This window comes from Excalfactoria chinensis, chromosome 3 (assembly GCF_039878825.1).
Source record: "Excalfactoria chinensis isolate bCotChi1 chromosome 3, bCotChi1.hap2, whole genome shotgun sequence".
Classification (NCBI taxonomy): Eukaryota; Metazoa; Chordata; class Aves; order Galliformes; family Phasianidae; genus Excalfactoria; species Excalfactoria chinensis.
In genome coordinates this window covers 78,030,617-78,045,819 of record NC_092827.1, presented here as the reverse complement: position 1 = coordinate 78,045,819, position 15,203 = coordinate 78,030,617, and the positions used below count along the sequence as shown (strand labels likewise).

Sequence of the window (15,203 nt, the reverse complement as noted above, 5' to 3'; positions counted from 1 at the left end):
GTCATATTTACAGCATAACAACACCACCACTTTATTAGGTCAATGGGTATAAGAGCATCATACAGAATTTGCTTCCCAGTGCACTGCATGTCTTGGACTCGCTGGCTTTACAACCACTGCATGGATGTAACACTTCCTTTGAAGAAAAGCCTGTTTTTACCTTCCTTGCCCATTTATCCAGCACCTAGCAGAGCCTTTAATCATACCTTCTACTTTTGGCTTTGCTTCTGCCAGCCTCTCTGGAAACTTCTTCTTGAAGAATAATGCTTGGAGTCGTTGCTGATAGTGGTCAATCCTACACAAAGAGTAGAGTGAAATCAGCACTGAACTTGAACCATATTTTGAATCCCTGGGCCAGTATGCTGCCTATATAATCTAATGGCTGAATGTTGAGACCCAAAATATTTATGAATGGGACTACAGACATAGTTCAAACACCTAACTCTACTTAATCAACACTTAGAAAAATGGGGAGTGTGAATGCATGAGTTACAGGTGAAAAGGAGCTGGAAGAACTCCCGCTACTCTCAAAATACGAGAGTCATGAAATCCCTTTTTCTGTGAATAAGGCTAAGCAGAGGAGACAGAGTTCTGCTTGTCATCAGGGGATTGTCCTTAAGTGACAGCATGGAGTGTGCTTATTATCAATGAAAAGTTTGCATAATGAAGAAAAACATTTGTAACACTGGAAGGCTTCTGGAAAATGCAAAGTATAATGTTGGCCCATAATCTCCTACACATTCCCCCTCAGTGCCAGATGATCCACTTTTAACAACAATTACAGGTGCTTCCAAGAAGCCCTCAGTGCTTTTTCCCATAATATATTGAACAGACCTGCTCATTTCAAAGAGGAAACGATCTGCCCGAGCCATGCGCTCAATTTCATGTTTATGCTCCTCCAGCAAGTCGGTATCACTCTTTTCAGGGACGAACTTCAGCAGCTGGAATGACAGACACAAACCAAACACCAAGACAAGAGTTTTATCTGTTACCACTGGGAAGCATTACTTTGATTCAGCCATGTGACTGTCACTTCAAGCGCAGCTGCGGCTACAAAACTGACCTTTTCAAAATATCTGCTTGCTGTTGTGCCTTTGTCCTTCACTGACCCTACTAGATTCATTTTCATCTCCAAAGGGGAATTTCCCATTTCTGAATCCTAAAGGCCAAGTACGACTGCAGCTTACCCAAGGGGAAGTACAGAAAGAACTTCGATTCCCACAGCACTAGGCAGAGTGTAAACTGGCGCATACAATAACAGGATGCACCCCAACCAGTGTGAACTACTCCTTGTGCGTATCTTGGAATGCGCACAAAGCCCCATCTATCTCTCTCTTGGGTCCGCCCTACACTGCGGAAACAATAAACAATAACCAAGCCACTAGATGTGTATCTGACACTGGCTGCTATTCATACGCTGACCTTAAAAGCTCATACTTTGACAGATTTTTGACATAACTAGTGGTAGCTGTGCTTTAGTCTGGTTATAAATACTGCCATGCATGCAGCCTCTGTGCACACCCACAAGGACAAAACTGCCTGTGAGAAGCACTTTGCTTTTCACCATTTCTTTGATATTGCATCCCACCCCACAAAAGTGTGGTACTCAAAGGTGTGGAGCATCAGCAGTTTGCAGTGACTCATAAAGCAGCTGCAAGCATTCAGTTAAGACGACAAGCAGGCAATACATTTCCAAAATGGAATACCTTTTAGTACATGATTAAGTATGGTGACTGCACACAAAGAAGTAATTACATTTGTCACAGAGGTGAGAATTATAACATTTTGTGCCCTCCTGAGGAATTTTATCATTTGCAGCTGTGGTCAAAATATCATCTTTCATTTACTGTAAATGGGAAAAATGGAGGAATGGTGTTTTAATTGTTCTGTTTTGCTTTCCTTACAAGCTCCATGGTGTACAAACTCAGGACAGAAGTCTCTCAATTTCTTTCTAACCATTCTAGTTAGAACGCAAGTCCCTTCTTAGAGGTTAGAGTCCTGGCTGTAACCATCAAAATACACAATCTGATTCATGACCCTTCCCAATGGAAAAGCTGGGCAAGGGAACACGTTAAGAAAAAAGAAAAGATAAACAGTATATAAACATACTGTAAAAGTCATGGAAAAGTCACAGGTAAGAAGAGAGTACACAAAAGCAAACCCCATACCAACTATAACCATGCATATATTGCATCAGGAAAAGTATACTGTTATTGAAAATTCAAAAGCCCAAGGGATCAAATTCAACCTTACACATGTAGACTCAAATAGATAGGGTTAAACAAGGGAGATATGCCTGATGACACTGGGAAAAATAGCATTTCTCATGCTCCAGCATGCAGTTCACATCCACAGACAGAGTGGCACAGCCACCACATACATCCACTTAACTTGGCTGAGAAAAAGGCAGTGAGAAGTTTACTTATATGGTATAGCTGACAGCAATCTTACTCACCTGTTCAAGCATATCTTTTGCTAGGTCTTCTTGCTCATCCATCTTCAAGATTGCTTGTCTGATTTCTTCATTTGACAGCTTCAACCTTTCAACAGTACCAACATTCCAACATTACTGAAAAGTTACTCTGCCAGTTCAGAAAACAGGAAATCTGAAAAGCTGTCCTTACAAATAATACGAAAGAGCTGTGGGAAGGACCTATGTGAAACTATGTTTAACAGGCTGAGATTTTCTATTTCATGTTTTGTTTTGTTTTGTTTTTTTACTTTTTCTTTCTTTATTTTTTTTTAAATCCACTTCAGTAAATCAAACATACACTGCCTACATACACATCAATTAACAAAACTCAAGTCCTCATAGACCAAAAGTGCTTCCAGTTTCCTCCTTCATCAAAATATCTCCCTTATCCTTTCATAGCACAAAACCCCTGCAAATCTGCATGGCTTGTAAGCAATTGTGAGCTCACGCTTTACCTCTGCTTTTAAATATTGAAGGATCTCCCAAGGTAACAAATAATTATTCTGATCTTTCCATGACAAATCTGAGAAAATGGTTCCTGTTTGTGCTTGCTAAGTTCATTCTGTTAGCAGTCTCAGCTGAAGAAGGAATTGATATCACAGAAAAGTCCATGTTTTATATCCGATATGGAACAAGCCCTAAAAACATAAGCTTATTTTATTAATATCTGAGGTGTTAACATTATATTCTTCTTCTCACCTACTCCTGTACACCTGTATGCAATAGCTAAGAGTCATCAGTTACAACTAAACAAGAAATCAATAAAACAAATCTTCAGGCTCTCCAACTGAAATCCAGGGCAGAACAGTCAAAATTAGGGATCACTGAAAGGCTGTTTGATATACTGACAGAAATTAATGGGTGGTTCTCAGTGCAAGTGACAATAAACATATCTGCAAGCAACAAATTCTATACTACTCTCCCACACTCACAACACCCTCATTGACCTCCCTAGCAGAATAGGGGAGAACTATTGAGAAGGAAATCTCAATCTGGGGACTAAAACAGGAAAAACTGAAAATAAACATTTGAGGAGAGAAGCCCGCAGTCTCCATGGACCTTCTACAATCAATTTAATTAATTAACAGCAGAAAGAGAAATTGCGAATACAAACAAGAGATACGCTGATGCACAAGCCAGAATGTTTCTGTCTTCCATGCTAACCAATTCCATGTTCAAATTTCACATTGCTATTGCCATTTGGATAGAATTACATTTCTATGTAAAAGCAAAAGAGTGAGCTTTATTTTTACGAACAGGAAATACTACTAAATCTGAGAAACTTAAAACATTTTAATATTGCCCAATACAACCAACAGCTGGAAACTAGAATATGAATCAGCAGAAATTCAAAAGCTTTTAAATATTACACCACTTAACTAATTACTCTCACTCTACTCCTAACTGTCCACTGCTTTTGAAAAGGAAGGCAAACTGATAACAGCAAAATAAGAATTACCACAAAACCTTCATAACAACCGTACTTGAGAAATAAAAGGATTAGAAGGTTTAGAGTGAAAGGCTGAAAACTTTTTGCTTTAGGTCATCAGCTTTCACTCAAGATCAAAACAACAAACCTCAGTACACAGGCTTCTGCTTAAAACCCTACATTCTCAATCAGAAAGCTGAAGTTTCTTTTGGCTTTAATAATCATGAATTGTGAAGTCTATGAATCACAGAATTACAGAATTATAGGGGTTGGAAGGGACCTCTAGAGATCATCGAGTCCAACCCTATGGTTGCATGACCCAGAGCTGATCAAACACCATAACTGCTTGAGTCTTGAGAAGCTTATTTTTAGGCGTGGGCCTGGCTCCTAGCAGACATACGTACACATGCCCAGACAATTTGGTGCCTACACTTTTAGAAGTGTCACAAAGCACACCCTTACATTTTCCAGAATCTGGCTTCCACACAAAGGGCTTGTATCTTGTGACATAGGAGCAGAGCGTGTCAGAGGAGAGACAAGAGGCCAATCCATGAATGCCAGGGTTTTTGTTGGTGATGGCGTTGCTACTTTCACTCAAGATTTATGAGAAGAAAATAAATTAAAAAATAAATAAATAAAAAAAGTGCCTTTTTTCCATGAAAATAATTCAAACAATTAATACACTGACCACCTCTTTACACAGAGATCCCGTGTGCGTGTGTTTGGGGACTCAATAAATATGACCAAACAGGGAGGTCCGAGGCACATTAGCAACACAGAAAGTGTGGCTCACATTACTGCAGATCTCACTATTCTGTCCAGGAGCCTGAGGACTTTGGATTCCAAGCTCCACTGTTTGCTGCCATTTATCATTACTAAATACACTTGGAAACATCATCTGTTCAAAAATAATGGAGAGCCCCAAGGACAGACAGTTATACAAACACTTTGATTTCTTGAATGATTCTGTGCCCAGCCATCCGCAGAAAAACATCTGGCTTGGATGGTTTAGCCCACAGTGGAGAGAACCAGAAAGCTTGCCAGCCCCCCGCTGAGAAGCAGTTTAACTTAGTCACTTACAGGCCTGTAATGGGGTCATGATGCCTGCAGGTGTGCATCCTCGATTATTACCAATCCAATTACAAGTACAGAAGGTTTTATGGCAAAACAAGCTTACTCTTCCAAAGCAGTCTTCTTTGAGGTGGGACATATTTCAAGAGTATTAAGCATCAACAGCACTAAACAGGGATCTTCCCAGTAAAACCTGGCTGAATAACTGGCCAAAGAATTCTTAATCAAGTGATTTTTCTTGTATCTTCAAAATTAATGCTCAGTCATGCAGTAGATCTTAAAGATGGACAGTGGTAATATGAAACAGATGTGCTGCTTTTAAACAGAAACAGGTGAAGTGATTAAAGAGGAACCTAAAGCAGATGCATAAACTCTTTCCATTTAGAACTAAACAGAGGCATCCCTCAGAGCCTAAAACTCATGAGGCACAGACAGCAAATTAACGTGGAACTGCAGCCCAAAAAATTACACTGCAGAAATTGCATTTCAGTAAATCAAGTGTCTACTAAAAAGCTTGCAATGACTTTCTTACAGGCTTCGAAGATCCAGGCACTCTTTCTCCAGCTGCTGGAGACAACTCTATTCAGAACAGCATAGAACTCAAGCATTCTCTCTGCCTCACACTTCTAAACCAAAGCAACAATCCTGGCATCAGAACTTAGGAAATAAACATAACCAGGAGAAAAGACTGTACCTCTTTCCTCAGCTGAGGAACACTCATTCAGAGCACAGGTATTAACTGTAGTTTTGTTCAAGAGCAGCCTGACACGTCAAAAGAGCAATGGAAAAGATCTTTACTGAGAACACTCCCTCCTTCTCCCCTTACCCATACATCTGGTGGCAGTGTATGGAAGTCCAACTGCTTGAGTCATCTTCAAGCAATGTTAAAATTCAACAAGTACCAAATAACTTGTGATATGGTACTTAAGCTGCCTCCCTCCATCCCCTCCGGCTTCATAAATAATCTCTATTGACTCTGCTGGGCAATTCATCACTAATCTCCCCAGGACACCTCGGCTGATTTAACACCAGCTTCACTTGAAGACATCAAGTGGTTTATTGTTTCGTCCTCTTGGAGAAAGTCAGCAGCCTGTCTCTGAACATGCCTGGGAGACATTTTGCAGCTTTACATCAACTTCCCTTGCAGACACCCAGTGCTCACTCATTTCTCATTCTTAAATATACCCATTGATTTAAATCAGAGTAACCTCCCCCCTTCATTCCTCTCTTCCATGCATCAAAACAGAATATTTGTTGCTTATTAACCATCTCCCTCCATAGATGAAAAAGCAAGTCACTTCATGGGTTTGTTCCTTGGATCTTGCTTAGCTTTTAAGAAAGCAGCTTGTCTGCCTGCTACCAGAGAACCCTGAATAGTGCTGCAGCTACATTAGCACCATGTTCCCATTCTTCCTTTTTCTTTGGAGAATGGGACTTGTTTTAATGTATATCTAGACCGAACTAAAACCACAGGGCTTGTGAAGATGTTAGCAGTAGTAACTGTGACACTGCTGCTAGCTGAAAACAGTAAAACAGGCCTTGCCCTTTCTCATGTGTGAGCACAACCTCAAACATGTACATTTCTCCACATACTTAGCTAAGGCCACTTTGTGGAGCTCACTCAGTTTTTAGCTTTTATTGATCACAGGCTGCTCCATCTCCACAACTCATTTCACACAGGTTACCAGTGAATTCAATCCCAAATTTTGTGACTGGTACATAAACCTTCTCAAACTACTGAGCTCTCCTAAGGCTCTGTACAACTGCCAACCAGGCTGATGTTAAATAGCTACCTTCTGGGAATACTCACTGTTGGTAACCCATAAAGGCAGGAAAAGCAGATATCTCTCTTTTCAGAAAAACCATTCAGGAACATTAGGCTGGTTGAACTGCAAATTAACCTAGGGGAGAAAACTCTCTTTTCACGTTTTATCTCAGCTGCTAACACATCTTGTCAGTAAAGAAGACAATGCTGTACATTTTGGGAACAGTGTAGACTTCTATCACATACAACTTGCACCATGGTATCAATGTATTGGGCAAAAATTTACCAGTGCATTTGCAGCACTTCATTGTGGAAATATTTTGCTAAGTGCATGAAGAAACAGCCTTCTCTTTTCTTTACTGTGTTCAGAGAAATCTCATGAGTGACCAACATACTTTGTATCCAAACACTCTCAATTTCCTACCAAGAAGATGTCATTTTTCCAAACCAAGCAGGGACAAACATGGGAATCCCCAAACAACAGTGACATATTGATGAGATAGACAGTTGTTCATCCTTTATCACAGCCCTACCTACTGCTTCCTATTCATGATTTAAGGCAGAATGGCACTGGCTGATATGTTCAGTTTAACTCTGGGGATTATAATACACTGGACTTATTTGTGGACATTTACTTAAAAACAGAAAATTCCTCCAGGAACCAGGAAGCAGTGTTTATTGCCTGATCAAGACAGAAGAATTGAACTGGTGAGTCTGATGAACTGTTTCTATATCAAGATATGATCTGTACCCCCAAATTATCATAGTACTTAGAATCTGCCTTAAAATAAGGGTGAAAAGTGTACTGCCACATGGCAGAAAAGCACATGGGGGCTGGGGAACTGCACAGGCAGCACATGGAGATCAGCGCTGTCTGAACAGCTCACCCCCTTAATGTTTGACCTAAAAGGGCTTAGAAACTCTGAGGAGGCACAGCTATGTGAGAAAAATACTCGGTCTCTTCAGTATTCTGGTTGGAAGTGCTGCACAAGTCCCTTCTCCCTCATTGACAGATGTCTGAAAAAACAACCATGAAAGACACAAACTTCTCATTCAGCTGCTTGCTAAGCCTGGTTCACAGTATATAACTACTAAGACATTAACATTTAAAATTATTTTTGTTTAGTCAGATTGTGTAAGCTTCTGCTACTAACTGTATTTATGAGGTTTTTCTAGCATTCCTACTGTTTCAAGCCTCTTGAGAGGGCTGACTAGCTGGGCCACAGGAATAACAAATACATCTCAGAACAACTCTGACATAATCATTTTGCTGGAATTCAAGCAAAGTAATTTGTTCAAAAAACCTTCATAAGTATACAGTCCATGTATGTTCCATGTGAGTGATGTCTCTCATAAGACCAGAACTCTGAAGAGCATTTCACAGAACAAAACAGTAAGAGATGCAAGCCATAGGCAAGTTCTGTAAGGAACATTTTCAGATGTGGTACAATAAAAAGACTAGAGCAGTGAAAATACTATCTGTTATTTAGGTAATGAAGGGAAAGAGAAGCCACACTGGTGAGAGAGGTCAGAGAAGTTTCCAGCTGTGAGGCGAAAGCAGGGAAGCACAGGGATCTGGGATGGCTCTTCCAGACCACACAAGTCTGACAGTAAATTCTCCAGCCTGGTGGAAACTGAAGACATCGGGAAATTCATGAGGGATAGCAGGTTTCCAGTGTGACAGAAATAACTGTATGTTGGAAACACCATTAAGAAAGCCAGATTTGAAGACAGTGGGCGCCTGGACTTACCACAGACAGATGGTTCCACGCCTTGGTTGAATTATAACCTACTGGAAACACTGTGAGATAAACTGATCTTATGCCTGTTCAAATCTTTTCAGTTGGCCTATAGGAAAGGACTTGGTTCTGGATCCATAAGGTTCCACTAAACAAGAACTATCATATCCTCCCACTGAAGGAGAACTGAAAGATGTTGCTATCAAGTAGCTGAACCCCCCACTCCCCCCCCTCTTTTCTTTTTTACTAATGAAAATTGAGATGAGAACAGGGAGGAAGTCCTATGAATCTCCTCACTGTTAGCAAAAAATAATTAACAATTCAATTTTCATCTCTTTTCAGTCCACCATGCTCCAGTTTCTCTATGAAACAATGCAAGAGACATCTTTTTCTCACTCTAGCTAGATTTTGGCTTGTTGGATCACATGAAATATGAGCTCTGCCTGACCCCTTCTAACATAGTGTTAGTAAAACAAAAACATTTGAGTAGTGGAGGGAAAGAAAACCCAACCCATGCAGCTATTTTACTTTAAAGGACACGGCAGTTTAGTGTAAACAAAGGGGGAATAAACTACAGGGATATATGCACAGTAAGAGTAAATTGGAAACAGCTGTTGGCAGATACTGTGGCAACCTGAAAGCTGGGGCTGCAGCTCAGGGTTGCTCAAACTCTCTTTGTTTGTCACCATTTTAAAATATTTTCTCATTGCATGTGTCTGTACACGTGTAAGGTGCACTGCAGGAGAAGCAAGGACATAGCAGCAAGCAGGGAAGACTTGGCTAGGAGCATCTCTCCCTCTGGGTTTAGCCTAAAGGAGGAAGCACTGGGATACTGAAAAAAAAACTGCAGTGGGGTTGTATAATCCTTTCAATTACTGTCTGTAGCCAATCCTCCCAATTGCTATCCTCAACCACAGACTCATGTAAGCAGAAAGTGCAGGAAGAGACAAGAATACAGAGGTGCCATTTTAGTTCCCAAAGATTTTTGTTTTCCTAGTTGTTTTTGAAAGGGAGGTTTGGGGAGGAGATGCAATCCTGGTCCAAGCTATGAGATACTTCTGATATCTTGGGTGTAAAGTTATCCGTGACAAGCATGAAACCAACTTAGTTAATGATAGCCCTGGTGACAGCAAAGTTAACAGGGCACAGTGAAAACTGGTAGGCATTGTTAGGCCTGAATCATAGAATCACAAGGTTGGAAAGGACCTACAAGATCATCTAGTCCAATTGTCCTCCCTTTACTGTTGCTACCACAAGCCACTAAACCATATCTTGTAGCTCCTTGTCCAGACACCTCTTGAACACTGCCAGGAACAGCAACTCTACCACCTCTGTGGACAGGCCATTCCAGTGCCTGACCACTCTCTAAGAGAAAAAGGTTTTCCTTATGTCTAATCTAAACCTCTTCTGGTACAACTTGTGCGCATTTTCACGGGTCCTGTTTGTTGTCTGGGAGAAGAGGCCAAACCCCTCTTATCACAGCCTTCCTTCAGGAAGTTGTAGAGTGCAATGAGGTCTCCCCTGAGCCTCCTCTTCTACAGACTGAACAATCCCAGCTCCCTGAGCCGCTCCTTATAAGACTTGTACTCCAGACCCCTCGCCAGTTTCATTGCCCTTTTCTGGACACGTTCCAGGGCCTCAATAGCTTTCTTGTAGTGAGGGGCCTGCTAACAATAAGACCAGAATATTTCTCGTTGGAGAAGCTTTTCAGCTCTTGAGTACAAACTAGCAACTCAACACTTGCTAGCTTCATGGCACACCTGGAGTGATCACACTGAATACCCTGAATTGCAAGGCTAGTGCACCAACATCAGTTTTCTGGAGGCAACAGGAGTATTACACATCATGGGGACTGTCTTTTGTCTCTCTCTCGCTGTTCAGAGATAATTTCATAGGATAGGTTAGGCCAGATTTGCATGGCAGAAGAGATGACCAGTGAAAAGCAAGCTGCTGCCACCTACACTTTCTCTTGTTTATGGGATAGAAGTAATTTAAAAATAAACATCTAGTGTCACAGCAAGTCATGGACCACCTTCTTGGATTCTCCTCAGCCCAGCCACCTGCGCACATTATGCTACCACTCTAGGAAGTGTTCCATGTGCTTACATGACTTAATCTGAGCCTCAGATACACTTTCACAGGTCTGTCAAACAGCATGAAAATCCTGTTGCCCCTATACCTCTGCCCCAGCCTGCAGTTAGCTGCCAACACCAGCAAAAACATGCATTGGCAACTACTGCAGAGAGAGAAATGTAACCCTTCCCTCCATGCTGGTTTGGATGGTAGGGGTCCTGCTGACATGCAGGCTAATACCACATATGTAGCATAATGAGTGCCTCCAGTTTTCACCAAACAGTGGAAAGAACTCACTCCAGTCCTGGTGGTCTGGCTGCAGCTCTGCTTTTAACTGTTACCTTGCTAAGCCGACAATCACACAAAGATGCATTTTCTGCCAATCAATGGAAGAGTTTTCAAGCTCAGTACTGCCACAGGTTTCCCAGTCTTGCTTCCTGCCTCTGACAGGGAAGGTAAGATTCTCAGGTGGTTCAGACCCTACACAAATTTGCTGTTTAGTGATAGATATTTAGCCCAGTAAACAGGTTGGCAGAAAGTCATGAAAAACATACAGACAGCCCTGATGTCACAGCATCTGAAGGCATAGGGTCATTACTTGAGCATGCAAAGCTGAATCATGGTTTCTTAAGCCATACATACAAATAAAAGTCTTAGTTCTTAAATATCTTTTCTTACATTTGCCAACTTTCTAACTACCTTCCAAAAATGATAAAGATGATCACCACTGTCAACACTGCTGTATTCCAAGGAGATGATTACTGCAACATTTAGAAAACAACATACAGAACAAATTGAGCTAAATGGCATACAAACCACATGGGAGACACATCGCTTAGAATGAAGTGGAAGCACTGCCAACCAGCTCATTTCATCTGCCCATAAGTACAGATAGCTCTTAGTGATGTATTCAGATACATCCTGGTTTCTATGCCTACCTGCTTAATAAACAAAATGTGTGTGCATGGGTGCATACTAAGAGAGCTAACACTTCACAAAAGCACTTGCTTTTATTAAGCTGCAAAAAGAATTTTGTTTGAAGTGCTACAGGTACTGGACAGCAGGTCTAGGTAAGAAAAAGTACATGTCCATTTGTTAAATTCCACTCCCCTCTTGCCTCTGCGATGACCACAGCTTACGCTGTCAGCTAAGGTTTAGCACACTTACTTGGACAGGAGAATGACACAATTCTGGGCCCTCCGGCCATCAATCACAGAGAGTTCTTTCACTTTTCGTGTGGAGAGGTAAAGGTCTTCTGTTGAACCCATCTCTTTCTGCATATAATTCAAAAGGTGGGGGGGAAGACAGTCAGTATCATGTTTTATCTATTCACCCAATGCTGATAGAGTTAATTCAGTATTATTAAAAAAAAATATCCCAAATTGGGCAAATCCACCCACATGGTAAGAAAAGGAAGCATGAAGGCCAGAAAACATATAGGTAAAGTCTGTATTACTAGACAGACAGGAGTCATTCATTATCACCTGTAAGATCACCAAATAATGGACCTGACTCTAACTTAGTGGATTCACTCTATGAACAGTTGTGATATTATTATGTAGATCATTATTAATGTAAATCTAGCTTGACAGAAAAACTGGGCACATATGGTAAAGCCCACTAGTGTCGTTAACATATCCTTCAGCTGGATGTCTTTTGCAAAATCTTTCTGCTGCAGCCCAATCAGGAAAAATCCTTTGATCATCTCTTAAAGCTGCCACTGGACCAATCTAATCCATGCTACATGTGAGATGCAAACAGTAGGGCAAGATGGCCATTATCAGACTACATATTTTACTAAGTCGCCAATGACTACATTTGAGTTAGCTTCTCTTTTAAAATGAATTAATACAATTAAACATGGAGAAAACAACTTTTCCCAAAGTCTTCTGTATATCCCCATCACCAAACTCACCACCTGGATAAACCCTGGAAAATACCAGTCCAACATGTTTCACACAGAGCACAGACAGAAACTAATTGCAGAACTTGTCTGATCATCCACAAGTCTCTGACTCCTTGTCCTGCCTAATTATCAGGTATGGATTTTGTTATACTTCTAGAGACTGGCTTTTCTGTAATTCCATTTTCCATCTTTTAACACCATTCCTTAAACAGAAGTAGAGGTGATGATAAAAAGTGATAATCTTGCATAATAGCTCCCAAGTAATCAGCAGAAGAAACCAGAAACAGGATAGCTTTTATCTTCCCAGCTAGCTGTTGCTGGAATTTCTTTAAAAATGCCTTTTCATTACACTCATACTATCATTCCTTGAGATTTTGAAACTAACTAGTATAATCCAGCTTTGAATCCATCCATCAAATTAATATGTGATCTCTTCCATTGGACATAATAGCAAACATGCTGGGTTGAACCTTTTGTGTCCTGTCCAGTGTCTTGTCCCTGAGTGTGGTCAACAGCAGATACCTGTAAGACTGTGACAAGTATGGAATTTCTCGAATTACTGCCTTGGACCAAAAGCTTTTCAGCTGAGATCCTACTTATATTAGTGTCTGTTTTGAGTTACTAACTCCTAATATGATGCTTTTGAATGATTTACTGCTCTCCCAATTAATCCACTTATTGATTTTTTAATCCCCAAGTTTGTGAAATTTATATGTAAACCCTGCACAATTTCATACTGTTACTTCCCATTTAAAGTCATGTGGCTGTACCCACAATAAGCCTGTGCTGCTCCTGGATACACAAAGGATTCATATAACCACATGAAAATGCATTGCAGGGAGCCACTACCAATATAAGCAGGTACAATCCATTAACCAAAGACATGCACTCTATAGTTCTGCTTGAGAAGCCCAGAGTGTCCAGCTGGGAAAGAAAGAAAACACAAAACTACTGGACAAATCAAAAAGAGTTTCTAAGGAAGAAAAATAAATGACCATTTAGCAAGTTTATTATTTTTGAGGAAAACTAACAAAACAGAAGAGCAGCGCAGTCCCAGGATGTATGCAGAAATGTCCAGTTTTTCCATATTTCCTCAGTTTTTGGGGAGGAGGGCAGGGGAATATGGAGATAGGCAGCTGTTGAATAGTGAGAGGTAAGCAAGGTACTGCTAGGTCTGTGCTTTGTTCCCAATTTAAAAGCTTCACTGTCTCTCACTAGCTAGTGTTTGCAGGCAAGTACAGCTGGTTACCATTATACAGCACCCATCCCAAGGAAAAAGAAAAAAAATAAAGTAATTTCAGGGCTTGGCTACATACTGTGCATTTCAAGGCTTGGCTATGCAGTGTATTCAGATGGCTTCCCCTAAAGCCACGCAGGAGGGATTAGTATAACAGTCTCCATCCCGTTTCAATTCCCCAGCCCTGAAGGTTCAACAGAGATGAATACCTGAACTATTCAGATATGGCCCACTCCTTGGTCATAAGGAGTGGCCTAGTCTCATCTAAAAATATATTCTCTCCAACTCATATTGAGGAGAAAGATATTTATAGACATTTGGAGTTCTGTGTAAGCAAAAGCAGATGAAGCCTCAGGTTTTACTGAAGCCAGACTGCAAACTTAACTGAAGAAAAACAGACTGCATGTGGACTATCTGTGTTTTCTTAGACACGGAAAAAGAAGAGCAAGGAGGCAGTAGCGACCAGCTTTTGTGGGGTAAGCCAAACTCACAGAGCAAGAACAGCTGGAGCTGTTGTCAACCTACAAAACAATGTCTACATTTTATCCCATTATTCTTTACAGTCTTTCCATGTGGGCTAACATTGTGTTGTATACTTCAAACAGTATTGTATTGTGTTTCAGATTTGAGATTTTAATTACAAATTCAAAAATCTACACTATCACACAGACTTGTTTTATGGTAAATACTGCCTTGATGATAAACAGTTTGTGGCCTAGATGCTCCTCCAGCAACACAGGAAACATTCTAGCTACAGTCCCATAAGTACTCAAAGCAAGAACTACTTTCTTATAATGCCAAAGACACTTGTTATGACATCTGAAAAATCCCCTTGTAAGAGTCTTGCTCTTCTCAAAAGTCTCTCCCAAGAATTTTGCTTATATAATGAATAAAATAAGAAATACTTTGCCTCTGGTCATTTTGCCCAGAATCATCAAAATGGGAACTACAAAGACACCAGCAGAAACCACAGAGTGGTTATAGCTAATTGAGCAGGAACAGCATCTTTCTGTAGCAGAGTAAACACAACTGAAGAATTAGTTTTTTTTACTACCTTCTCCACCAAGGAAGCATAGTTATAAGGACACAAGAAAGACTGGAATGAGACAAGGCATGATTCTATAACAGCATGGTGTAGTGTCTCCTTCCCAAGCACTGTGAGAGGATCAGAAGGCAGACAGTGATACTCACCTGCTTACAGGAAGAGGGGTTAGTTAGCAGGTCCTATGCAGGCAGCAGTCACAAATGACAAAGAAGGAAACATGCCAAAAGTCAGACACAGAGAAGTACACCACATTTAACAAGGCAGCTGAATTTAGACACACACTATTTTCTAAGAGAATAAAATGCTTAGCAGGTAATCCTGGCCCAAATGGTTTAAAGGTATTTCAGCATTTCTTCACATATTTTAAATCAGCAGGTGTTAGGGAAATAAGAGTTCTAGGTCTTTTCTGAAATGAATAAATTCAGTTTCCAAACCATAAATCTCTAAGGTCTAGAAACATTAACT

General features: G+C 40.6%; 1 protein-coding gene across 9 annotated transcripts in view; it reads right to left on the bottom strand.

Moving 5' to 3' along the window:
* DAAM2 (dishevelled associated activator of morphogenesis 2) overlaps window positions 1–15,203 on the bottom strand; it is a 197,640-nt gene that overhangs the window by 23,975 nt on the left and 158,462 nt on the right. For 7 of the 9 annotated variants that reach the window (XM_072333778.1, XM_072333775.1, XM_072333774.1 and 4 more), the window contains 5 exons: window positions 14,885–14,917; window positions 11,718–11,824; window positions 2,456–2,540; window positions 835–941; window positions 207–295 (listed from right to left, as the gene is read on the bottom strand). In XM_072333778.1, the coding sequence (XP_072189879.1) occupies window positions 207–295; window positions 835–941; window positions 2,456–2,540; window positions 11,718–11,824; window positions 14,885–14,917 (421 nt within the window). The remainder of the gene's footprint in view (window positions 1–206; window positions 296–834; window positions 942–2,455; window positions 2,541–11,717; window positions 11,825–14,884; window positions 14,918–15,203) is intronic. The other 2 variants (XM_072333782.1, XM_072333783.1) reach the window with 1 other exon arrangement.